Source organism: Loxodonta africana, chromosome 18 (assembly GCF_030014295.1).
Source record: "Loxodonta africana isolate mLoxAfr1 chromosome 18, mLoxAfr1.hap2, whole genome shotgun sequence".
NCBI lineage: Eukaryota > Metazoa > Chordata > Mammalia > Proboscidea > Elephantidae > Loxodonta > Loxodonta africana.
In genome coordinates this window covers 71,903,315-71,930,478 of record NC_087359.1, presented here as the reverse complement: position 1 = coordinate 71,930,478, position 27,164 = coordinate 71,903,315, and the positions used below count along the sequence as shown (strand labels likewise).

General features: G+C 49.2%; 1 protein-coding gene across 1 annotated transcript in view; it reads right to left on the bottom strand.

Annotated features, from left to right (window-relative positions):
* NTN1 (netrin 1) overlaps positions 1 to 27,164 on the bottom strand; it is a 232,386-nt gene that overhangs the window by 44,040 nt on the left and 161,182 nt on the right. The window contains exons 3-4 of the mRNA XM_003416782.2: positions 24,195 to 24,344; positions 22,658 to 22,711 (exon numbers count right to left, since the gene is read on the bottom strand). Of these exons, the coding sequence (XP_003416830.2) occupies positions 22,658 to 22,711; positions 24,195 to 24,344 (204 nt within the window). The remainder of the gene's footprint in view (positions 1 to 22,657; positions 22,712 to 24,194; positions 24,345 to 27,164) is intronic.

The following is a 27,164-nucleotide window of genomic DNA, read 5'->3' as shown; positions in this document are numbered from 1 at the left end:
GGAAATCCCTTCAGGCCCTCACCCATAGTTTATTTACTCTTTGTTTACGAACAACGATAGTAAACGTTGGTATCACCACTTCTAGAACATAGTACATTAGAATCAATACAGTTAAAGGACAGGCAACCTTCTAGAGACAGACACATTGGCAGGAAGAAGGAACAGCTAGCAAACAGAGAACAAAGAAGAGCTCTCTGCAAGAAACTATGAAGAGCAGACGTAGAATAGCCAAGGGCCATTTTTTTTTTTTATTAACTTTCATTGTGCTTCAAGTGAACGTTTACAAATCAAGTCAAACTGTCACATATAAGTTTACATACACCTTACTCCGTATTCCCACTTGCTCCCCCCCTAATGAGTCAGCCCTTCCAGTCTCTCCTTTTGTGACAATTTTGCCAGCTTCCAACTCCCTCTACCCTCCCATACCCCCTCCAGACAGGAGATGCCAACACAGTCTCAAGTGTCCACCTGATACAAATAGCTCACTCTTCATCAGCATCTCTCTCCTACCCACTGTCCAGTCCCTTTCATGTCTGCTGAGTTGTCTTCGGGAATGGTTCCTGTCCTGTGCCAACAGAAGGTTTGGGGACCATGACCGCCGGGATTCCTCTAGTCTCAGTCAGACCATTAAGTCTGGTCTTTTTATAAGAATTTGGGGTCTGCATCCCACTGATCTCCTGCTCCCTCAGGGGTTCTCTGTTGTGCTCCCTGTCAGGGTAGTCATCGGTTGTGGCCGGACACCAACTAGTTCTTCTGGTCTCAGGATGATGTAAGTCTCTGGTTCATGTGGCCCTTTCTGTCTCTTGGGCTCTTAGTTATCGTGTGACCTTGGTGTTCTTCATTCTCCTTTGATTCAGGTGGGTTGAGACCAATGGATGCATCTTAGATGGCCGCTTGTTAGCATTTAAGACCCCAGATGCCACATTTCAAAGTGGGATGCAGAATGTTTTCATAATAGAATTATTTTGCCAATTGACTTACAAGTCCCCTTAAACCATGGTCCCCAAACCCCCGCCCTAGCCAAGGGCCATTTTTAATAGAGGTGAACTGTCCTGAAAACAGCTGAATAAGCTGCAAGGGTACGACAGTGTTACAGCACAACTCCTTCTTAGGATGCCTGAATCATCCTGAAAGGTGAAATTATGTTCAGTGTATATTCCTTAATAAGGCAGGATAGTTGGTGAAACATTGGGAAAAGATTTCCATCCAAAATGCTTTTAAAAAAAAAAAAAGTTTTGTGGCATTTCAATCAATTAAACTTCATGTATCTGAAAGCCGCATTTATGGGGAACAACTCAGTCCGCAACAATGTCTGAACTATGGCAGGTACCGGAGTCCTCCCTGACAAGACCAAAATCTGCTACCTTGTCGTACGGAGAATAAAGGCATTGTGTTTGCTTCAGGGAAGTAAAGAATTCTCTACATACTCCAAGTAACAATAGACCCCACCACCCGACTGTCAGTCTGTCTGACTGTGGTGGCTTGTGTGTTGCTGTGATGCTGAAAGCCACACTACCAGCATTTCAAATGCCAGCAGGGTCACCCATGGCGGACAAGTTTCAGTGGAGCTTCCAGACTAAGCCTAGAAAGAAAATCTAGTGATCTACTTCCCAAAATTAGCTAATGCGAACCTTGTGGATCACAACAGAACACTGTCTGGTTTACTCCCTTTGGACACGTCACCAGGAGGGACCAATCGCTAGAGGAGAACATCATGTCTGCTGAAGTGGAGGCCCAGCGAGGTCAAGGGAGACCCTCACTGAGATGGACTGATACAATAGCTACGATGATGGGTTCAAACACACCAGCAATCGTGAGGATGACACAGGACCAGGCAACATTTTCTTCTGTGGTAGGTGAGTCCGAGTTTGAAGGCAACTCGACGGCAACTAACAACAACAACTTTATGCATCATTCTTGCGTAGTAAACCCTGAGTCCCCAAAGCAGGGATCCATGGTCTACTCATCTCTCTAACTCCAACGCCTAGCCCAGGTCCTCAGTAAACGTGTGGTTGATGAGTGAATGAACAGAAATGAATAAATGAACAAAGGCAGGAATCCTCTGATCAGGCTTCCCAAGATTGCTGGGAGTTGGTGGGGGTAGGGGGAAGTACTAAAAACCACTACCAAGCCTGGGTGAACAAGAAATCCCCCATTTTCAGCCTGTAGCCCGGGAAAGGCCAAGGGAAGGATTTACAGAGCACAGGATCAGTATTTCATAAACCCTTCCAAATTGCGAAAAAGGCTGCACCTGCCTCTGTCAGTCTGTGGCTGCTAATCTCCTGGAACGGCTCTGTGCCCTCCATTCTATCTCCCACTCGGCGGCAGAGTTATCCTGTATAGTCGCCTTTAATAAGCTGAAGCCCTTGGTGCACTGTATTCACTGGTATCTGCTCCCATCAGGCCAGCCCCATGGGGTCTCCCTGTCGGCTCTCTGAGTGAACAGGGGATTTTGTGTTCAGCGGGGAAAACAAAGCTGTCCCAATGGGGATCCAGTTGGCACATACTCCACCAGTGAGAGCCAACGGTGGACACAGCCTGGAGCTGCTGCTGACACTGAAGGGTGATTCAGCCGAGCAGAGAATGGGAAGCTAAGCTGGGGCTCCCTGGGGTGGTCATGAAAGAGAGGGATCCTTGCGTCCACCTGGCCAGTTCGCTAGCCGATTAGCTCGGCTAGTTCAGCCAGTACCAATGAAGTCATGCCCTGGAATCTGGTGTCACCTTTGCTTACTTCCCTGGGGGTCCCTACACCCCAGACCTAGTCAGCTGTCAGGCAGGGCACATAGCCCTGGGCCAAGACTGGGCTAGATGCTTCCTACACAGAGAAAGGCCCTTGAAGCTCACACATCACTTTCTAACACCTATGACTGGACACCATGGTGGCCACAGACACCGCTGGAGTCAGCTGAGTGAACAAGAGTCTACGACAAAGGCTACATGTGGTCGGAGTCCTTGGCTGGCACAGATGGTTAAGCTCTCGGCTACTAACCTAAAGGTTGGAGGTTCAAACCCATCCAGAGGCACCTCTGAAGAAAAGCCTGGCAATCTGCTTCCAAAAAGTCAAAGCCTTGAAAAACCCAGTTCTATTGTGAAACACATGGGGTTGCCATGAGTTGGAATTGACTCGACGGCAATTGGTGTGGTTTTATATAAAAAACCCACTGCTGCGGAGTCAATTCCGACTCATAGCGACCCTACAGGACAGAGTAGAACTGCCCCATAGAGTTTCCAAGGAGCACCTGGTGGATTTGAACTGCCAATCTCTTGGTTAGCAGCCATAGGACTTAACCACTACGCCACCAGGGTTTCCGTGGTTCTATATATATTTTTTTTTTTTATATATGGTCACCAAACACCATTTTATTTTCCTCCTTGGCATACAGACTGTATTACCCAGCACCCTGTGCAGTTGGGTGTGGCCATGTGCCTGAGTTCAGGACAATGGAATGTGATGCACAACAGGCCTGGCTCATAAAAGTCTCCCATGGGATCCTTTATGCTCTCTCTTCTCCATCTGCAGACAGGATGCAGAGAAACCAGCGGATGACTCTAAGCCCCTAGCAGATGGCAGAGCCACATGATGGAAGGGGCCTGGGCTCCTGACTCACTGCCTGGAAGGGAGCCGTTCAGCCAGGAGCACCTGCAATAACTGCTGTGTCAGCAAGAAACTGCTGAACTGTTGGGGCTATTTGTTACAGCACTTAGCCTGCCCTGACCAAGACAGGGCTGGTGCGAAGTAAAGACAGCTTGACTTAGGACAGCAGCAGCTGTTGTGTGGATGGAAGAGAAGGGCGATTTCAGCGATATCAGGAAGACTGAGTGACTAATTAGGTATCAGCAGGAGAGCACAGGACCCTAGGTATTTACCATCAGGTCTTTGCGCACTGTAGGGCTGATGCAGAGTAGACAAAACATAAATCCACAGATGGTTCCAAATCTCAATAAAATTTCCCTTCCCATCAAACTACTTACAGGTACAGCCTGGCCAACGTACTCCATGCGCAGCTACCACCTGTCTGTCAGTGGAAGCTTGCATGTTACTATGATGCTGAACAGACTTCAGGAGAGCTTCCAGACTAAGACTGACAAGGAAGAAAGGCCTGGTGACCTACTGCCGAAAATCAGCCACTGAAAACCCTCTGGATCACAATGGTCTAATCTGCAACCAATCATGGGGGTGGCTCAAGACCGGACAGCGTTTAGTTCTGTTGTACACGGGGTCGTCTTGAGTCAGGGCTCACTCGACAGCGGCTAACAGCACCATGCTGATAAATGCTTAACAATCAGCTCTCTGAGGAGAAAAAGGCTGGATTTGTAGCATTTGTCAGTTTCCAGAGTATAAATATTCCCACCGTGGCCCAATTTCAAGCTACCTGTACGCTGCCCTGAACATAGAGCAGGGCAGAGAGAAGTGCCATCAGCTCTCACGAGTCAGCCGGTGCATCCCAGCTCCAACACATCCATTTCAGACCTTGGTTCGCTTCAAATCTCTGCCAACCAAAGGACTCTCTCCTTTTCTCATGAGACCACAAACCAGTGTAAATGATAGCAGCCATGATCTCCCCTGGAGAGGAGCTGACCTCCCCAGAAGGTCCGCTGGAGAAGATGGTCCCCACTGCTCCAAGAACTACTGACTCACTGCTCTTACTGAGGAAACCCTGGTGGTGTAGCAGTTAAAAGCTACAGCTGCTAACTAATAAAAAGGTCAGCGGTTTGAATCCACGAGGTGCTCCCTGGAAACCCTGTGGCGCAGTTCTACTCTGTCCAATAGGGTTGCTATGAATTGGAATCAATGCAACAGGTTTGGTTTTTTTGGTTTCTGCCCTTGCTGAAGTGGAAGCTCGGGCCTGAGTGGCAAAGATACAAGGGTCAAGACTGACAGGGTCAAATCTCAGCCATGTCTCGGGGCAGAGGCAGTAAGCTTGTTTCCTGTGGCCACCCTGTAGCTTCAGGAGAAGGGAGAGGGCAGCAGAAAGGAGAGACCTCTCAACAGGCGGTGGTGGTGCGGGAGGACATTCTAAGCATCCTACCAGCCGTGGAGGGAAGCAGCTGGTAGCCTCCCAGCCTCAGCACCGTGGTGGTCCCTTCCAACTCTGATGGTCTGCGTCTCCACCAGCGAGGCAACCCAGCATCTTCACCTCCCTGGAGCAGGCACCCTTCCTGACCCAAATCCCTCTGTAGTCCCCTCAACACAGCCCTGAGAGAGGCCCCCAGGCAAGTCCCTGGATACTGTGGCTAAGCACCCAGGGCCCCTCTGCCCACCAGGCCCTGCCCAGCTGCTGAGCTGCAGACTGCACCCTGGGAGAATGGGAGGGCAGTCTTGGTAATCCAGTCGCCTCCAAACTGGTCTTCCCCAGTGCTCCAGCTGGGACTCAGGGATTCTGAACTGGGAGGGGGCCAAACAGATTGCCTAGCCCAGCCCCTCCATTCCATTGAGAAGACTGAGCCCAAAGCTCTCACAGGGCTTGTAGAGGCCTTCACTAGGGTGTGGGTAAAAAAACCTGGGTGGGGGTCATGAAATACTCAAAACTCACGACCTGAAGTAAGAGATTGAGTTTATGGCTGCTGTGGTTGTCGTCATTACTGTTATTACTTTAAGTTTAGAGTGGTTTTACATCTGGCAAGGTATTTAAGGTAGCAAAGAAACCATTGTGGGTACTGCCCACCCTCATCCCTAGGGTTATTGGTGGTGGAGGGTGGAGGAGCTTTACTTCCTCCAGGTCAGGGACTATTGAGGTTCTGCAGGGCTGAGACCAACAGCAGTTGGGGGCTGAAGGGGGCCACCTGTGCACTGGAGGTCCACAGGACACGATACCTGCATGGCCCAGCCACTGCGTGTCCCTCCCCACCACAGCCAGCCCAGGACCCTGGCAGGAGCCCCCAGAGTGTTTCCCAGCAGAGCTCTGGGGCAGAGGCCGTCCTGGGGGGTCTCTGCACCACCCCCGCCTCAGCCCAGCTCTGTAGACCACAAGCCCCCTTCTCATAGTCTGCCAGCAGGACGCTGTGACAGCTGCGTGACACGGGGCGGGTCCCAGGGATTGCGATCCTCTCTCTCTCGCTGACACCTGTCACTTTTTTCCCGTTCCCATCAGCCAGCCCCCTTGAGCCTCCAGTGGGAAGAGCTCCCAAGAAGAGCTAAATATTCCGCCCCTACTTGCTCCTCTGGCCTCCCTGCTCATCCCTTTATCCCCTCAGGGCGGAAGGCAGCTCCACCTGCAAAGGCCCCCAACAGGGGAACAATGGGGGTCCTGAAACCCCACAATGCAAATGGCTCCCTTTGTGCTCCTTGGGGTGACTGAAGCTCCTGGCCACGGGGCGGCGGGGGGCAGCGTGCTCTCCCGGCTCCTGCTCACCCCCAGCCTGACCTCTGCCCCTGCCCTTTGTGCAGACCCCAACCAGAGCAGCCTTACTGGGGGGAGGGCACAAAAAAGGGAGAATGGAGGGGGGGAGGGGAGGAGGTGACCAGGGAGAGTGAAGCGGAGGTGGTGGGGGTGGAAGCAGAGAAGACAGACAGACAGAGCGAGAGAGAGAGAGAGAGAGATAGAGGAAAAGCAGAGACAGAGACAGAGCCTGAGAAAGTGACTGAGAGAAAGAGACAGAGCAAGAAAAAGAAAGACCAGACAGAAACTAATTCAGGAAGGCTTTCCCGAAGCAGGGTCTCTTGGCCCAGGGGAAGCTAACATTAAGTTGGACCATATGAAACTGCCATTTTTGTGGGTCACAAATGATCCAGTATTGGCAATTACATATGGTTCAGCCTAATGCCACGTGGGATCTGTCTGGGCTCAAGCCAGCGAGCTGTGAACAGGTTTCCCTTGCTAGAAAAGTCCCAGGCTCCCTTGGGTCAGTCTCTCGATGAGCTTTTCAAGATGAGAGCTCTGGGAAATGGGCTGAAGCCGGTCAGGGCAGCTGGGTTTAACCCAGTGCTTCTCAACCAGGGGCTGCTGTGCCCCCAGGGGACATTGGGCAATGTTTGGAGATGGTTTTGATTGTCACAACTGGCCAGAGGGCAGGGTAATGGCATCTACTGGGTAGAGGTCAGGGACTCTGTTAAACATCTTACAGTTCACGGGGCAGCCCCACAACAAGGAATTTTCTGGCCCCAAATGCCACAGTGCTGAGGTTGAGAAAGCCTGGTTTAAATCCCTGCCCGTGATGGGCACCTTGGATGACTACTGAGTGTCTTTTATCTTCCGCATCCTCTGCTTCCACCGACAGGAGGCATGACGTGTATTTCTGATGGTGTCTTGCTCCCTTATCCCCTCTGCTGCAGAGGTGCCCCTTCTTCGGGGACATCAACTCTGAACAAGGCTGAGCTCGCACCCCCACAAAGTCACAGGCACCCGAGTTTTGCCTGGACGCGCACTGCCCCTTCTTTAGGAGCCTGTGGGGTTAACGACAGGAGCCCTGGTGGCACAGCAGTTAAACACCCAGCTGCTAAATGAAAGGTCAGTGGTTTGAACCCACCAGCTGTTCTGCGGGAGAAAGATGTGGCAGTCTGCTTCTGTAAAGACCTACAGCCTTGGAAGCCGTATGGGGCTGCTATACTCTGTCCTGTAGGGTCACTGTGAGTTAGTATCAACTAGATGGGAATGGGGTTAATGATGACAACATTAAGTGGGTACCACTACCCATTTTATACACCACTTCACACCCATTATATTCTCAAAAGCAGTCATGACTGAGAGGACAGATGTATTTCTAAATACAATACTTCGTATGTCACACTATTGCACAATGTTTTAATAATTGAACCTCTGAACAAACCAGCTGTAAAAGGCACTTTTAGTAAAGCCAAGAAATTTTGAATACGGATTGGGTATTAAAACAAAAAACCCTTTGCCATCGAGTTGATTCTGACTCATGGCGACCCCGTGTGTGTCAGAGTAGAACTGTGGTCCGTAGGATTTTCAATGGCTGGTTTTTGGGAAGTCAATCACCAGGCCTTTCTTCCAAGGTACCTCTGGGTAGACATCAACCTCCAACCTTTGGGTTAGCAGCCAAGTGGGTTAACCTTCTGCACCACCCAGTGACTCCTGGAATTTTGATACATGATGCCAAATCAGCCATCATAAAAGTGGTACCAAGCTACCCTCCTACCACCAGAGTAGGTAAGTGCCTGTTTTCCAACCCTCTGTCCCTGGGTGGTGTAAATGGTTTGCACTTGACTGCTAACCCAAAGGGTGGCAGTTCGAATTCACCCAGCTGCACCACAGAATAAAAGCCTGGAGATGTTTCCATAAGATTACAGTCAAGAAAACCTTATGACACACAGTTCTACTCTGAAGCACACAGGGCTGCCATGAGTCTAAATCAACTCAACGGCAATGGTTTGGGTTTTATTTTTTTCCAACATGGAGAATTATTTTTCATTTTCAATAGCACCAATCTCACATTACCATTCTTTTGTGCCATTGAGTCAATTCCGACTCATGGCAACCCCAGGTGTTACAGAGTAGAACTGCTCCTTAGGGTTTTCTTGGTTATAATCTTTAGGGAAGTAGATGCCAAGCCTTTTCTTCTGCTGTACCTTTGGGTGAGTTTGAAATGCCAACCTATTTAGTTACCAGCCCCAGGCAAACCATTTGCTCTACCCAGGGACCTTATAGGTTCTAAAAAATTGTACGCTTGTTATTTCTTTGATTATAAGTAAGCGTAATAATTACTATGCTTATTACTACGGTTCTTTCCTAAATTTCCAGTTCATTTTCTCAGCTCAGTTTTGTAGTAGGGTCTTTCTCCCTTATTAAAGTATAAATGCTCTTTATTTACTGAGGATATTAATCTTTGGTCTGCCATTTCACAAATATTTTTCACAGCTTTTTTGAAGTACAGAAGTTTCCCATTTTTATCTACTCAAATCTCTCCCTTTCTGATTTCTGACTTTTGTATCACATCTAGAAAGCTTTTCTCACCCCAGGATTACATTGATACTTATATATATTTTATTCTAGAACTTTTATGGATTCATTAAAAATATATATGTGTGTAGTCTGTTGAGGATTTTGTATATACCATGAAGTAAAAATCTAATTTTATTATATTTTTAAATAGCCAGTTTTCCCAACACTACTCACTGCCAAAAGAACAAACAAATCTGTCTTGGAGGAAGTACAACCAGAATGCTCCTTAGAAGCAAGGATGGTGAGACTGCGTCTTACATACTTTGGACACGTTGTCAGGAGGGATCAGACCCTACAGAAGGACATCATGCTTGGTAAAGTAGAGGGTCAGCAAAAAAGAGGAAGACCCTCGACAAGATGGGTTGACACAGCGGCTACAGCAATCGGCTCAACCATAATGACAATTGTGAGGATGGTGCAGGACCAGGCAGCCTTTCGTTCTGTTGTACATGAGTCACTATGAGTCAGAACCAACCCGACGGCACTGATTAATTTATCCAACATTAATGATGAACTTATCCTTTTCCTCACTGATTTACCATCACAGCTCTACCATATACTCAGTTCTTGTGTTTACGTTTGAGCCTTTCTGGAGTTCCTGCTCAGCTTTAGTGATTTCTGTATTCCTAGGCAACTACCACACTACCTTAAATACCATGTTTACAATATTTTAAAATATCTGGTAGGGTAAGTCACCCTTTGTTATTCTTCTTAAAGTATTCCTGGCTATTCTCACTCATTTGTTCTTCCAGCTGAACTTTAGGATCATACCCCATCCTATTGGGGCTTGGACTGGAATTATGCAAAATTTGTAGATTGACTGTAGAACTGACATTTTACTGTGCTGAGTCTTGCCCTCCCACAACATGGGAAAACCCTCTATTTTCTCTAGTCTTTGTTAACCTCCATTGAAGTAGTATCTTTTTTTTCCTGCACAGGCTGTCCTTTTATTGCTACATTTATTTCTGTGCATTTGTTATTTGTCCCTATTAGAAGTGAGATTTTGTTTCCACTACAGGTGGTCCCCGGGTTACCAATGAGATCCTTTCCTAAGCGTGTGTTTAAATTGAATTTGTAGGTAAGTCGAAACAGGTACATATAGTTCTTATCTAACCTTACTTTAGTGGAGCCCTGGTGGCACAGCGGTTAAGAGTTCAGGCTGCTAACCAAATGGCTGGCAGTTCAAATCCACCAGCTGTTCCTTGGAAGCCCTGTTCCTGGAAGCCTTTTCAGTGATTTAAAATGATTTTCAAAGATTTCAAAGCTGCACAGGCACCAAGTGAAGGTGACTGCAGTGGAGAACTTGTTGCCAGCAGGGGTTGGTTCAATTGTTTCAAAGTGAGGGCAAATTTACACAACATTAAAGGGCAGGTTTGAGTTGCTGTAAGTCAGACAGACAGCGGTAACCCGAGACTTGCCCTATCATGAAACGATGTACGTTTACTGAGCTCGTTCTACAGCCAGGTAGCCCACTGTATGCTCTTGCCCACTTAACCTAACTAGTTACTGCTGACATGAAGAGACGTTGACCCCGTGTTAATTCTGTGATGGCCCCCTTGAAGAATTCGCCTATCAGTTCTAACAATTTCCAGTGGATTTTCTTCCCGTGTTTTTCCGTTTGTTCTTATGGCTCCCAACAAGTGCTGTCCTGTGTGTGTGTGAAGAGGGCACCATGGCCCTCCCGCCCCAGCCCGTCCCCTGCCAGCTTTCCGGTACTAGCTGATTCATCTGTCCCATCTGACAGGGCCCCCTTGTGACCAAAGGGACAGGCTGTGCTAACCGCTTTGCCCATGGCCTGAACTGATGGCCTCAGACACTCTAGTCTCCACGTCAGTACCCTGACCACACGCACACGAGCCACTTTAACGGGTACCTTCAGGAATACCATTTGCCATTGAGTTGACTCATCTCATGATGACCCCGTGTGTATCAGAGCAGAACTGTGCTCCACAGGGTTTTCAATGGCTGGCTTTTTGGAAATAGATCCCCAGGCCTTTCTTCTGAGACACCTCTGGGTGGACCTGAACCTTCAACCTTGGTTAGCACCCAGGGACTCTGGCACCACAGAAGATTCCAGCTTCTAACTGGTAACCCTTATCTCTACCTTGGTTTCTCGTCCCTGTGAACACACACGTTTGTCTTCTCTCTCGTTAGGACGTTACCACAGTATGGGTCAGAAATGTAAAAATTTACCCTAAACTGACTAAACAACACTCTGCCTCTTGACAGAATGACATGGTGGTCAATATCACTCGCAAACTCTGAGGCCAGGCGACGTGGGTTAGAATCCCAGCCCCACTGCTTGCTCGTGCTTAGTAACCTCTGTACCTGTTTCCTCTTACGTAAAACAGGGATAAGCACAGTACTTACTTCATATGGGTTGACAAGATGGTTAAATAGTTACCAGTGTAAACCATTTAGAACAGTGCCTGGCACAGAGCAAGCATTATATACAAGTTGTCTCCTCTTTCTTTTAGCCAGAATGTATTTATCTTGTATTAGATTTTATTAGATTGGTTCTGGCCCAATCTGTCCTTGGGATAAAGCTTGTCTGGTGATGTTCTTTACCTCACTAGCCCTCGCTGGGGAGGTAAACAGCCTCATACCTCGTTTCATTCCACACTCTGGGACCCAGTGTCTTGGTCAAGTAACAGACCACCTTCTTACAAGCAGCCAGCTGCCTGCATGGCCAGTGATCCTAGCTCCCTCCAGCAGCCCCCTCTGCGGGCCCCACAGGTGCCTTTCTGCTATGCCAGGATTATTGAAGGCTCCTCTGCTTGGGCCCAGGGAACGGCACCTTCCCCAGATGACTCCAAGAGAAGGAAGAGGCATCGAGCTGTGAATCTGGACTCTCCAGTACGGCATGAGGCAGTGCGCCCACTGCTGTACGTCTGGAAGGCAACGGAGGGTGTCCACCATTTTGCCGGGTTGGCTGAGCTACTCCTGCTTAGGGACGAGGGGCTGAGAAACACCCGCTGTCCTGAAAAGGCTCTGGTGAGTGAGAGGACAGGAAGGCAAACATGTACCCAGCTCCTCCATTGTGGCCATGCCCCAGTGCCCCGTTACCACGGCCACTGCTCTCTACCCATCTCAGCCACGGACAAACCAGACTCGCTCCAGTCTTGGGCTCTGACCTCAAGCACTTAACCTTTTTAAAAATCATGGTAAAATATACATAATATAAAATGTGCTGTTTTAACCATTTTAAAGCATACAGTTCAGTGGCGTTAAGTACATCCACAACGTTGTACAACCATCACCACTATTTAGTGCAAGAACTTCTCATGGAACAGAAGTCAAATTCACAACAAAAGACCAGACTTAGTGGTCTGACAGAGACTGGAGGAACCCCCGAGACTACAGCTCCCAGACACCCTGCTAACTCAGAACTGAAACCACTCCCGAAACCCACTCTTCAGACAAAGATTAGACAGGCCTATAAAACAAAATATCACATGTGAGGAATGTGCTTCTTAGTTCAATCAAGTACACGAGACCAAACGGGCAACTCCTGCCCCAAAGCAAGACGAGAAGGCAGGAAAGGACAGGCACTGGACGAATAGGCACAGGGAACCCGGAGTGGAAAGGCAGAGTGTGCTGTCACATTGCAGGGATTGCAATCAATGTCACAAAACAATGTATGTATAAATTTTTGAATGAGAAATTAACTTCAGCTATGAACTTTTACTTACAGCACAACAAAATTAAACAAACCAAACAACAACAAAAAGAACTTTCTCGTCACCTCAAAAGGAGATCCTATACCCATTAAGCAGTCACTCCTTGCTCCCCCTAGCCTCTGGCAACCACCAATTTCTCTCTGGATTTGCCTGTTTTAGACATTTCATTAAAACAGAATCAAGCAATATGCCATCTTTTGCGACTGGCTTCTTTCAAGAAGCACGTTTTCAAAGTTCACCTCCATTCCTTTTTATGCTGAACAGTATTCCACCGAATAGATGTCATCTGGGGGGCTAGGCCTCCGAGGTCTTCCCTAGAGGCCTCATCCAGTTGACACTCCACACCTGTCCCCATGCTGACAACTCATCCCACCTCCCTGGATGGAGGAGCTGACATGATCTTAGACAGAGCTCAGTTCAACCCCTCGCTATACTGTTGTGTTTGTATTTTTCATTGGGTTTTATTAAGCAAGTACCTACCCACGATAGGCCCCCCAGTGGATCAAGGGCTTTACGTGGATCATCCCATTTGACCCTCTCCACAACCCTCCAAGGCAGCGCTATCATTGCCCTGTTTCACAGAGGAAAGAGGAAGCCACGGGAGATCAGGCAGAACTCAGGTCTTAGGCTCCCAATTCAGTGTTCTTTCCTCCCTCCTCTCCCTGCCCATGTCCCCCCTATATCTTGCCAATACTGCATTCAAGTCTTACTGGCACGACTTCCCATATTTCGCAGCCTATTCCCTGCCTTGAGGGCAATGGTGGTTCGGTGGTAGAATTCTTGCCTTCTGTAAGGGAGACCTGGGTTTGATCCCCAATCAAATCACCTCGTGCACAGCTACCACCCGTTTGTCGGTGGGCGTTTGCGTGTTGCTATAATGCTGAATGCCAGATCCTGGTGGCACAATGGTTAAGTGATACGGCTGCTAGCCAAAATGTCAGCAGTTTGAATCCACCAGCTGCTCCTTGGAAACCCCACAGGGCAGTTCTACTCTGCCCTATAGGGTTCTATGAGTCGGAATTGACTCGACAGCAACAGGTTTGTTTTGTGGTTTGGTTTCTCATGCTTTATGATGTTCGGTTTATGATGGTTTATGATGCAGGTTTCAGTGGAGCTTCCAAACTAAGATGGATTAGGAAGAAAGGAAGTCCTAGCGATCTACTTCCAAAAATCAGTCAGTGAAAACCCTGTGGATCACAACAGTCCAATCCAAAACTGGTCATGGGGTGGCACAGAAACTGGAAGCATTTAATCCCATTACGCATGGGGTTGCCCTGAGTCAACCTGATGGCAGCTGACAACAACAACTCCTTATCTTTAAAAACAAAAACCTAAAATTAGAGACTAATTCATGCTTATCCAGGTTGCAGGATCTGTATAAACAAGGGCTTTGACCTCTTTGCTCTAGTTCAAGCCCCTGCTGAGAATCTGCATTTCTTTTTTTTTAATTTTTATTGTGCTTTAAGGGAAAGTTTACAAATCAAGTCAGTCTCTCATACAAAAATTTATATACACCTTCCTGTATACTCCTAGTTGCTCTCCCTTTAACGAGACAGCATGCTCCTTCCCTCCACTCTATTTTCATGTCCATTCAACCAGCTCCTGACGCCCTCTGCCCTCTCATCTCCTCTCCAGACAGGAGCTGCCCACATAGTCTCATGCGTCTACATGAGCCAAGAAGCTCACTCTTCACCAGTACCATTTTCTATCCCATAGTCCGGTCCAATCCCTGTCTGAAGAGTTGGCTTTGGGAATGGTTCCTGTCCTGGGCCAACAGAAGGTCTGGGGACCATAACCTCTGGGGCCCTCCTAGTCTCAGTTAGACCATTAAGTCTGGTCTTTTTAGGAGAATTTGAGGTCTGCATCCCACTGCTCTCCTGCTCCCTCAGGGGTTCTCTGTTGTGTTCCCTGTCAGGGCACTCATCGGTTGTAGCAAGGCACCATCTAGTTCTTCTGGTCTCAGGCTGATGTAGTCTCTGGCTTATGTGGCCCTTTCTGTCTCTTGGGTTCGTAATTACCTTGTGTCTTTGGTGTTCTTCATTCTCCTTTGCTCCAGGTAGGTTGAAGCCAACTGATGCATCTTAGATGGCCGCTTGCTAGCGTTTAAGACCACAGACACCACTCACCAAAGTGAGATGCAGAATGTTTTTCTTAATAGATTTTATTATGCCAATTGGCCTAGGTGTCCCCTGAAACCGTGGTCCCCAAACCCCCACCCCTGCTACTGTGGCCTTCAAAGCATTCAGTTTATTCAGGAAACTTCTTTGCTTTTGGTTTAGTCCAGTTGTGCTGACCTCTCCTGTATTGTATGTTGTCTTTCCCTTCACCTAAAATAGTTCTTGTCTACTATCTAATCTATTTCGTGAATACCCCTCTCCCTCCCTCCCTCCCTCCCCACTCTCGTAACCATCGAAGAGTATTTCCTTTTCTGTTTAAACTATTTCTTGAGTTCTTATAATAGTGGTCTCATACAATATTTGTCCTTTTGCAACTGACTAATTTCACTCAGCATAATGCCTTCCAGATTCCTTCATGTTATGGAATGTTTCGTGGATTCATCATTGTTCTTTATCGATGCATAGTATTCCATTGTGTGAATATACCATAATTTATTTATCCATTCATCTGTTGATGGGCACCTTGGTCACTTCCATCTTTTTGCTATTGTAAACAGCGTTGCAGTGAACATGAGTGTGCATATATCTGTTCATGTAAAGGGTCTTATTTCTCTAGGATATATTCCAAGGAGTGGGACTGCTGGATCCTATGGCAGTTCTATTTCTAGCTTTTTAAGGAAGCACCAAATTGATTTACAAAGTGGCTGTGCCATTTTGCATTTCCACCAGTAGTGTATAAGTGTTCCAGTCTCTCCACAGCCTCTCCAACATTTATTATTTTGTGTTTCTTGGATTAATGCCAGCCTTGTTGGAGTGAGATGGAATCTCATTGTAGTTTTGATTTGCATTTCTCTAATGGTTAATGATCGTGAGCATTTCCTCATGTATCTGTTAGCTACCTGAATGCCTTCTTTAGTGAAGTGCCTGTTCATATCCTTTGCCCATTTTTTAATTGCGTTATTTGCCTTTTCTTGCTGAGTTTTTGCAATATCATGTAGATTTTAGAGATCAGACGCTGGTCAGAAATGTCACAGCTAAAAACTTTTTCCCAGTCTGTAGGTAATCTTTATACTCTTTTGGTGAAGTCTTTGGATGAGCATAGGTGTTTGATTTTTAGGAGCTCCTGGTTATCTAGTTTCTTTTCTGCATTGTTAGTAATGTCTTCTATACTCTTTATGCCATGTATTAGGGCTCCTAGCATTGTCCCTACTTTTTCTCCCATGATCTTTATCGTTTTAGATTTTATATTTAGGCCTTTGATCCATTTTGAGTTCATTTTTGTGCATGGTGTGAGGTATGGGTCTTGTTTCATTGTTTTGCAGATGGATATCCAGTTATGCCAGCACCATTTGTTAAAGAGACTGTCTTTTCCCCATTTAACTGACTTTGGGCCTTTGTCAAATATCAGCTGCTCATATGGGGATGGATTTATGTCTGGATTCTCAATTCTGTTCCATTGGTCTATGTATCTGTTGTTGTACCAGTACCAGGCTGTTTTGACTACTGTGGTGGTATAATAGGTTCTAAAATCAGGCAGTGTGAGGCCCCCCACTTTGTTCTTCCTTTTCAGTAATGCTTTTCTTATCCAGGGCCTCTTTCCCTTCCATATGAAGCTGGTGATTTTTTTATAATTTGCATTTCTAACAAGATCCCAGGGAGTTATACATAAGAGTCACCTGGGGATCTTGTTAAAATGTAGATTTTGATTCAGTATATCTGAAATGGAAATTCTCAGTAGGGGTTCAAACTGGAATGAACCAGTTCAAAGCCCTGGTATAAACCCAGTTGTCTTAGATTTAAAAAACAGGGGTGCTGAGAGACTGCCAGATGTGATGTCTCTAAGGTCACCCCTCACCCCACCACCAACACACACACCAGGTAACACCAGAGCTTGTTTGGGCTCAGTTGCCAGTCTGCCATGGGTTCTCCTGGAGGGCTGTGAGGGCTGCTCTGGAAGTCCCCCACCCGCACCCCCAGGCTGGGACCAATAGAGCAGATAGCAAAAGGTACTACATAGGGCTCCAAATGGGGTGAAGGTAATGGGGAGACAGGGCCATGAGAGAGGACCCAAAGAGGTTGGTGGTGCCCAGGAGTAGACTCTTCACTCTTGTACCTCAACCCCGGGTCCAGCTCCTACTCAAAAGGCAGCCTTACCCCTTCAAACCGAGGAGGTCAGCAAAAGATCAGCAGCTTCTCACCAGCAAAGGTGGCCCTTCATCCCTCTGAATTTCCTCATCTCGGTGTCAAAATTCCACTTGAGGCATCCGGGGTTTGGGGGGGAGACAGTGGTGGCTGGAGTCACGTGGGCTCCAAGAACCAATTGTACATATCGTCTCAATTCCATGCTCAGTGACATCATGATGGGTAGCCTGAAGTTGGCCATGGAGGGAGTATTTACACCAGGGAAACTGGCATTCCCCTGAACAGCCAGTTGTTAGATACTTACTGGCGCACCTCTGCCCACTGAAAGGGCTTGCATATGGGCTTGTCAGAGGCATCTCTGATGAAATCATCACAGAAGAAGAGGGTCATTCATTCCTACTGCATGAGAAAACTCACTCTGCCCCAGAGAACCAGGGGAGGGAGGGCTCCAGGGGGCACTTATTCCCACTCCTTCATGTATCAAGGGAGGTAGAAAGGCCCCCAGCCTCACCGCTAGTGAAGAAAATAATAATAATAATAAGTCCACCCCAAATCTCTTGGCTCCTAGAACAGGGCTCCCTCCACTAAGCCAAGCACCTCCACCAAACGGAATAATGTGCAAACCAAGAACAACTGTTGAGCTAGCTGATAGACGGAGGGGAAGGGAAGGCATACGGCCCCCATCAGCCCCAAATGTGGAGGTCTCTCCAAGCACTAAGCGGGTGTGCGCTGGGAGCTCTGAGCACAATTCCTTTTGGGTGGGGGGTCTCTATCTCCCTTCCTGCCCAATTCCCCCACCTGTCCTTCTCCAGACCTCCCACCGCACGGCGTTCCTCACCTCCCTGCTGCATGATGGGCTGCCGACTAGCTTGGCGGGCAGGTGAGGACATTCCCCGAGTGAGCTGGCCCTTCAGGAGGAGGGGTTCAGGGTGAGGTTATGTCCATCAGCTTTCAGGACAAATTCTTGGTTTATTAATCCTCCTCCATTGCGCAGGCAAAAGTAAATAAGCTTTTCTTGGGCAGCCTTGCACAGAGCCTTCCTTATTCAAACCTGCAAGACTCGACAGGCTTGGAAGCACTGAGCTTCCTGGACCTGCTTCCCAGGGGGCCTCCTGGCCCCCTGCCGACAATGTCCTGGCCTGCTGAGACAAGGCCAGCCCAGCCGCTTTGTGGTGGGAGGCTGACAGAGCCCAGCAGCTGGGTCTTAGGATGGCCTGTGTTCCCCAGAGATACCAGGAGAGGGTCTGGGAATCTGGAGGCCACTGGAACAGGTCAGACGGGGTCTCTGGCCGGAGAGTCCTGGAGCTACAAGACTGCACCTGCTTCATCAGCCCCTCTGTGAGGAAAGCACCTTATAAGGACGTTGTTTATCCCAGGGTGGCGAAACAGTTAAACATCTGGCTACTAACCAAAGGTTGGCAGTTCAAACCCAGCCAGTGACGCCTCTGACGGAAGTCCTGGCAATCTGCTTCTGAAAGGTCACAGCGATGAAAACCCTAGGAAGAAGCACGGTTCTACTCTGACCCGCATGGGGTCGCCGTGAGTCAGAATTCAACTGTTTTTCGGTTTATTAACTGCTAGCTTCAGATTAAATTATGTTTTTCAAGGTTCAGAATAAAGAAAAGAAATTAACAGTAACAATCAAAAGGAGTCAGAAAAGCTAATCAGTCAGCAAAGGTGGCTAAGGAAAGCATTTCAGAGCAGGGAGCTACGAGGGTTTACACGCAGCTGCTCAGGAATCTTGGCTGGTTGAGCGGAGACCGTCCGAGCTTTATTCCCACTTGTAGCCTGTGCAGAAACTTCATGGGGCTTTTTCCTCCTGACCCCACCCCCCCACCCATGTCCCATTTTTGATTTGGAAGGGAAAAGGCAAAAAGCCATTGTAAGTTGGAAGAACCACGGAAACATTATGTTGAGTGAAATCAGTCAGCCACAAAAGGACAGATATACGAACCCACTTACATATCGAGAATGGAGCCCTGAGCAGCTCCTGTCCTGAGGTGGGACGAGAGGCACAAAGGGACGGGAGCTGGTTGAATGGACTCGGGAAACACAGGGTGGAGAGGAGTGTGCTGTCACATTACAGGGATTGCAACTAGGGTCACATAACAATATTGTATAAATGTTTGTATGAGGAATTAGCTTGAGCTGTAAACTTTCACCTAAAGCACAATTTACAAAAAAAAAGAAAGAAAGAATGGAGCCCTGACGGCTCAGTGGTTAAGAGCTCATCTGCTAATCAAAAGGTCGGCAGTTCGAATCCACCAGGCACTCCTTGGAAACACTATGGGGCAGTTCTAGTCTGTCCTATAGGGTCACTATGAGTCAGAATTGACTCGATGACAATAGATTTGGTTTTGGTTTTATATATCCAGAACAGGGAAATGCATAGAGACAGAGCTTATTAGTGGTCGCCAGGGAGGGGAAAAGGGGGACTCACTGTTTAGGGGACACTGCACTTCTGTTAAGGGTGATGGAAGAATTTGGAAATGGATAATGGTAATGGCTGAACATGATGAAAGTAATCAATGTCACTGAACTGTACATGTGAAAAATGTTGAAATGGTAAATGTTTTGTTACATACATATTTGTTGTTGATATTAGCTGCCATCATAGCCCCCAATTCATGGCAGCCCCATGCATAACAGGATCGGACCGTTGTGAGCCACAGGGTCTTCACCGGCTGGTTTTCTGGAAGCAGACCACCAGGCCTTTCTGCCCAGTTTGTCTTATTCTAGAAGCTCTGCTGAAGCCTGTTCAACATAATAGCAAAACACAAGCCTCCAAAGACTGATGGGTGGCAACTGGGCATCATGTATATCGGATGGGAATCCAACGTGGGTCTCCCACACGGAAGGTGAGAAGTCTACCATTCAACCACCAACGGCCCCCTACATATATATTTACTACAATTAAAAAAAAAAAAAACAATGTAAGAAGCTCAAAGTCAAGCTGCAAGAACTAGGAAAGTGGGTCGCGGGAGAGGTCTTAATGCCTGCCTAGTCCTTGGATGAGCCACGTACACAGCGCTGCTCGGAAGCGTCACCTGAACAAGGACGCACAGCCCCAAAGATCTTGTCCAGGTGAGTCCCGCTCAGGCAAATCACTGTGAAGTTAGACAATGACAGACATCAGATCAAGGAGAGCTAGGATTGAGACTTCATTTTGTGCATTATAGCTTCAAAACAGCTCTACCCTAGAAAAAATCAGTTTCTGTCCACTTGATTCTGATTCATGACAACCCCATGTGTGTCAGAGTAGAACTGTGCTCCGTAGGATTGTTGATGGATGATTTTTCCAGAAGCAGATCGCCAGGCCTTTCTTCCGAGGTGCCTCTGGGTGGACCCCAGCTGCCAAATTTTCCATTAGCAGCCGAGCACATTAACTGTTTGCACCACTCAGGGACTCTGCTCTACCCTAAAGCTGACCTCATGTGGGATGGTTCTTCGAATTGTGGTTTTAGAGAGAGCACTCCTTCATTCTCTATTTTATTTTCTGTCGCCCAGCAGCCCTGCTCGCCCTGACGATGCTCCCTTCAGGCCACTCTCATTGATGTTTTTCCTGAAAGGAGTATCCCCTGCCACTCAACCAAAGGTGACCAACGACTCTGCAAACAACCCAAGACCAAAATACCTCTGGCTTTCCCCAGCGTGGCCTCGGGCACTCTGAAAACGCACGCTGTCCCTTCCGTTGGCGGGCTGTTTGCTGACTGCATCTCTGCAAGCTCTGAATCTGCTTTCTCTCAAATTCCCAGTGCACCGTCAATACTCACAGTATCCACAGTCTTTATGGTGAAATATTCAGGTGACCACACGGGTTTGCCAGCCCTTCCCCCAGCTCCTACAGTCCTATCTGGAGAGGGAAAGGCTCCCAGAGCTGGCATGAATGTCCACGTGGGGACGCCCACTGTCACTCTTTCTGCCCCCCTTCCCACGCCTACTCCGAGTCCCATGTGACTCCAGGACCAGTGCTTTGAGTGCAGGCCTGGGCCGCTCTCAGCACGACGGCCCGTCCCCAGGCTCCAAGCCCTCTGCATGCCCAAAGCTAGGGGTGCGCGACCTCTTCTGTGCCAGGGGCCCTTCTGACAACCTGCTGAAGGCCTCGGCCCCCTTCTCAGAATAATAACCTTAAATGCATAAAAAAGAAGATATAGGTCTACAAAAGAAACCAATAATACTGAAATACAGTTATCCAAATATTTTTAAAAACTCAGATTTATGGTACCGTTTCATTATGTACGTGCTTCTTTATTAATGCGTTATAAATCATCATCTAACGGTGGGTTTAACAATGACTGTAATTTTGGAGAAATAACGAGCATAAACACTACTTCATGCTATCTGCAACAACTAGAATGTGATGTAAAAATAGCTGTGATTTCTACCGGTGGCCAGGTCACAGGTGCTGCTAATCCTGCTGTGGTTGGTGGCCCACATTCGTCACTGAGGAAATGCTAAATTTCAGTTAAAAAAAACAGCTGCGGTCGAGTTGACCCCAACGCGTGGCGACCCCACGTGTGTCAGAATAAAGCTGTGCTCCACGAAGTTTTCAGTGGCTGATTTTCAGAAGTAGATTGCCAGGGCCTTCTTCCACGGCACCTCTGGGTGGACTTGAACTACCAGTTAGCAGCCAAGTGCTTAACCATTTTTGCCACCCAAAACCTGTTGCCTTTGGGTTGATTCCGATTCATAGCGACCCTACAGGACACAGTAGAACTGCCCCATAGGGTTTCCGAGGAGTGGCTGGTGGATTCGAATGGTGGCCTTTTGGTTAGCGGCCGAGTTCTTAACCATTATGCCACCAGGGCTCCTGTGCCACCCAGGGACACCTTGGTCAAGCACCAAATTTCAGTTAGAGGTGAGTAAAAGCAGGGATGTGTTTTTTTTCCCTGTCCCCCTTCACTACCTCCCACCCACTGTCCTACCACGCATCCCTGTGTTCAAGAACTCTTTCTTCATTGCCATCATTCAGCCCCTTCCTTTTCTGTAGCCAAGTGGAGCCTTGGGAAGGAGTACGTGCCCTCAGCTCAGATGGCGTTGGGCTGGCGACCTTGATGGACACGTAGAAGGAGCTCAATTTGTGGGGCTTTTTGGGAGGCCAGTCTGCCGTGGCCCCAGCAACTTTCCCCTAGACCACCTAATCAGAAGCCTTGGCCCCAGAGCAGTCCCTGATAATGCAGGCTGAAGGCTAAGCTTCTCGCTCTGTCTCCCAATTTCTTCTCCTTATCAAGGAACCTCTCCCTGTTCTGGGTACAGAGTAAACTCTCTTCTCTGCTTATGCCATGTGTGTCACATGGTACTTGGTCAGCCCCGTTTCCATATCTGTTCCTGGCGGGGAAGGAATGAGTTCCTTCAACTGCTGCATGAAAGAGGGGTGCGTGCAGAACACCAGCCCTGCATCAACTGCAAAGTGAGACCCGCTGGCCACGGGGAACTGATGTCCATGGCTGAAGCTGACCTTGCTCTGTCTCTTCTCTGTGTGAGTAAAGCCTTGTTCTAACCAGTGCCTGTGTGTAACTCATGTCTTTCCCAGTGACCTCAGACCTTAGCTCAACAGGTTTTCAGGCCTGGGGTAGAGGCTTGGCCTCTGACATCATTAATCCCCGCCGTCTTTTATTCTTGGAGGAGGAGTCACCAATGCCCTGTGGATCCATCCCTCCTCCACATCACAGCCTAGAGGGCACCACTGCAGTTGAGCAGTGCCGAGATGGTGGTTAGCGGAGGATCCCATCCTTACTAATGCCCCCCTCTCCGGCCCCTCCCCTACCCACCACAGAGCAATGGCAAGACATGAGAAGCTAAAGGGGAAACCTACCCTCAGGCTCCTCCACACTGCTGGCTGCTGTGGTCGGTGGTGCTACAGGAATCTCTTCGTGAGGTTCAGGATGGGAGGAAGAGAAAACAAGGTAAGAAAACATTATTTTTGACCTCAGAGAATAAGCACAGTGCCACCTCCTCCCAACCTTTCTGGGGTGGGCGCCTACCCACAGAAAATGTCGCCTATGGCAATTAGCTTTAAGTTGCTGGACAGTCTCTTACAGCTGGTGATGGAAGCTATGATGGCCAATAGAAACTGCTCATTGGCACCCCTCCTCAAGCGGCGCCCAGGGCACATGCCCCATCTGCCCTGCCTTGGTTGCACCTCTGCCTGGGGGCCCCCCTTCTCCCTTTCCTAATCGACAGCTCAAGAACAGAAAGTCAGCGAGAAGAGCGAAGCCAGGAGCACAGCTGGGGACATGGCATGTGGTAGAAGCTGGAGCTATCCCTGCCGCTGGCTGGCATGGCAGCAGCCCCTGGTTGGTGAGGAGGGCTGGGATTCAGGGAGAAGGCAGGGGCACGCCGGCACGTGGAGAGCTGCCCTTGCTCCTAGGCCAGCGAATTCCGTGTGTGTCTTACAGGGTCTCAACTATTTGGGTGTCAACAACAGGGCTCAGTCCCTCCAGCAGCAGAGAGGGGCTTCCCAAACCTACCTGCTCAACATGATGGGGTTACCTGGGCCCTGCTCACCTGTAACCTCCACTCATTGGTGGAGAAGGATCCCATGGCAGGGGTAGCCTATGAGGGGGATGGAAACCTGCCCAAATGGGCCCAAGTTTACCAACCCCTGGTCTAGAGAATCAAACTTCATCCCTGAGGTCTCCCTAGTTAGCTGGGACTCACTGCTTCTTCCACGCTCCTTTCTTGGTCTAGGTCAGCCCAGCAGAAGGAATCAGCAAGGCCAAGGGCAGGGGCCAGCTCTCAACCAGGCTTGATTCTTCGAATCAGGGCTAATCCTCACTGGGGTGACCCTACTGGTGATAAACTACTGAAACCCTTCTGAGTGACCCCTGCCATCTGGACTACCACCTCCCTACATTCCAGCACTAAAGGGTTAATGCCTGGTCTAACAGGGCCCCTAGGACCCTTCAGGGACACCCTTCAGAAGTAGCGACCTGGGAAGCGGGTGCCAGGCCCAGGAGCTCTGCCCAGCTCCCCTCAGAGGCCTTGGGTTTCCAGTTCTTCCTGTTCTGAGTCTGCTGGGGGCCGTGGGAAGGCTGGGATCCCACGGCAGTGGCAGCAGCAGCAGTAGCAGTTCCTAGTGCAGGCCGAGCCAAGGTCTGGGTCAAGGTGGAACTTGGGAAAGGACCCTGGGCTGAGACAGGGATTTGCTGGGCCAGGCTGGCTCAGCTGATCCCATAGCTCTTGCTACAACAATCCCACAGGCAGACAAACAGGGTCTCATTGAGCACCAGGCACTGAACACAGAGATCCATGCTGATGAGTGCTCAACCCACTGGGACACCAGGGACAAGCGTCCTGAAGGGGTTGCCCCCAGTCCCAGCCGGGGACTTCATAAAGATGGAGCCACGTACTTATGCAGGGGGCGATGGGGGACCGGCTCTGCTGGTAGCCTTTGGCACAGCGGTTGCAGGTGATGCCCGTCACGCCATCCTTGCAGGGGCACTGGCCTGTGGTCTGGTTGCAGGTTTTGCCAGCGGCGCCCACGGGGTGGCAATCGCAAGCTGAGGAGAACACACAATGAAAGGGTCAGAGATGTGGGCAGGGGCCCCTGAGAGGCCAGCCAGGCCCAGGGCATACACTTCCCAGGCCCTTCCCCACCCGGGAGCGCCCAAGGGACCCCAGCCCAGTGGATGAGCAGCCAAGCCTGCATACATTCCAGAAACTCTGACCCTGGCCACCCACCTACCTGGAAATGGGGAATGAAAATCAAAATTAACAGACTTGAAAGGACTGTTTTTGTGGCAGGAACGTGAAGCTGGGGAGCGCTTCTGATGTTCCAGGAGGAAGGCCTACGTTCAAACATGTTTTCAGGAATGTAACGGGCACAGCCCTGATGGTCAGCGCAGGAGTCAGCCTGTGGAGGTGCACTTCCCTGGACAGGGTAGATGCACGGGTTTTAATTCCTCCAGCCCATGGGTTTCCTTGCTGACCCTTTGGGTGGGAGTCATGGGGTCTGGGGCCTGATGAAGCCATAGCTGTAGAGTTCCGTCACGTCAGAGGGAGTCACAGGGAGGTGCGGCTCCCCCAGGCTGCTGCTCCCACCCTACTCTGCCTGTCTACCTTGCTTTGCAACCAGGGCACCCAGCTTCTGGATCATAAAACCCACACACTGTAGCAGTAGAAACAGCCACAGTGTAATTTATAATCTATAACCACAGGGATAAAATGTGCAAACTAAGATTGGAGACTTACAGGAACTTCCAGGGTCTCGGAGAAGGAGGGCCTAGCTGGAGCCGAGAGGCCCCCGATTCTCAGTGGGTGGCCACTGCATCAAGGGCAGGCTCCACGACCCTCCACCCGGATTCAAAGGGGTAGAGAGTAGGGGTTGTCCCTCATCACGCTGCCCCCCGAGGCTCCCTCCCTGTGTTTCAGGAAGCCCATCTGAGTGATGTGGTGGCCAGAGGGCTTTGGGAAGACGTCCCCACCAATACCGTGACATTCTGGGCAGGAACAGCTATGCCAGCAGGTACCAAAAAAAAAACAGCTGCTGTCAAGTTGGCCCCGACTCATGGTAACCCTGTGTGTGTCAGAGCAGAACTGTGCTCCACTGGGTTTTCAACAGCTGCTTTTTGGAGCCCTGGTGGCACAGTGGTTAAGAGCTCAGGCTGCTAACCAAAAAGTTGGCAGTTCGAATCCCCCAGCCGCTCCTTGGAAACCCTATGGGGCAGCTCTACTCTGTCCTATAGGGTTCATATGAGTCGAAATCGACTAGAAGGTAATGGGTATTTTTCAGAATTGGATCATCAGGCCTTTCTTCCAAGGTGGACTCGAACCTCCAACCCTTCTGTTAGCAACGGAGCGTGTAAATTATTTGCACCATCTGGCAACTCCACCAGCAGGTACAAGGCACCAGAATTGCCAGCTAAAGCCTGCCTCCCTGTCTCCAGGCAGTGGCCTCCTCGCATGGGTGCGGGAGGGGACAGCAGGACTCAGGAGGCAAACCAGAGAGGGTGGGGACTCTCTGCAAGACGGCATTCTGCAGCAGTCTCGATTGGCGCCACAAGCCGCTATTGTCTCTACTCCAAATGGGGAAAGATATCCAAGAAAATAAGTGAGAGCAGAGATCTCACAAGCACTAAAAGAGAACTCCCCCTGCAAGCACTGCTCAGCGTGAGGGCACCAGTCTGCAGATGGAAACGGCCTCCCCAGCCAGCGGTGAATGCGGAGAACTAGGAAGAGGGAGGAGGGAGGAAAGCGGAAAGGAATGTGAACAACTGTTTGTTGAAGGTGTGTCTGGACCTGGGAGAGCTTCTGAAAAAGCTCGTAATGAGGGTGCTAGCCATGGGTGCTCTGTCAGGTCAGGAAGGGGATGGGGGGACAGGCCCAGGGGACAAGCCCTAGGGTCCCCAATCAGGCAGCCTGTGTGACAGCTGGCTTCTCCCATTTGAGGATCCACATGGAATAAATAGAACCGTTTCATCTTGCCCCTCGTAGGCAGGAGTCATGCCTTTTTTTTTTTTTAATTGTAGTGAAAATACACATGACAGAAGAGACAAAGACTCAGTAGTTTCTATGCGGACGACTCAATGACATTGATTACATGCTTCAAGTTGTGCAACCATTCTCCCCCTCCTTTCCGAATCGTTCCACCACCATTCAATAAACTCACTGCCCCCGGGGCACAAACTGCCCCCTCCCCATATAAGAGAGCCCATACAGTATTTGCCCTTTTGTGACCAACTTATTTGGCTCAGCATGATGTTATCGAGGTCCACCCATGTTGTGGCATGCATCAGGACTTCGTAACTCTTTATGGCTCCATTAAGGAGCCCTGGTAGCACAATGGTTAAGTGCCAGGCTGCTAACCAAAATGCCGGCTGATGGTTGGAACCCAGCCAGAGGCTCCAAGGGGGAAAAGAGACATGGCGCTCTGCTCCCATAAAGAGTACAGCCTAGGACACCCTAGGGGCAGCTGTACTCTGTCACATGGGGTTGCTCTGAGCAGGAATATTCCACTGCGTATATATAAGGAGTAACACCATTTATTCGGAAATAGTCTGCTGAAATCTACTCAAAATTTAAGTTCATTCCCCGTTATTTTAAATTTAGTAAGAAGAAAAGGAGAACCCAGGAATTCCAAAGGTTCAGCCTTGAGTGTTCCTGGGGCATGCTGACAATGATGATGGCAGGAAGGGGTGGCGGGAGAGGGTGGAGAGTTGAGATGACTGCTTTTGACCTTTCCCTCATTTCCAGTGGCCGTGGAGTGGACGCCAACTCATGGCGCCCCGCTGTGTGTCAGAGCAGAACTGTGCTCGGTAGGGCTTTCAATGGCTGAGTTTTCAGAAGCAGATCCCCAGGCCTTTCTTCCGAGGTGCCTCTGG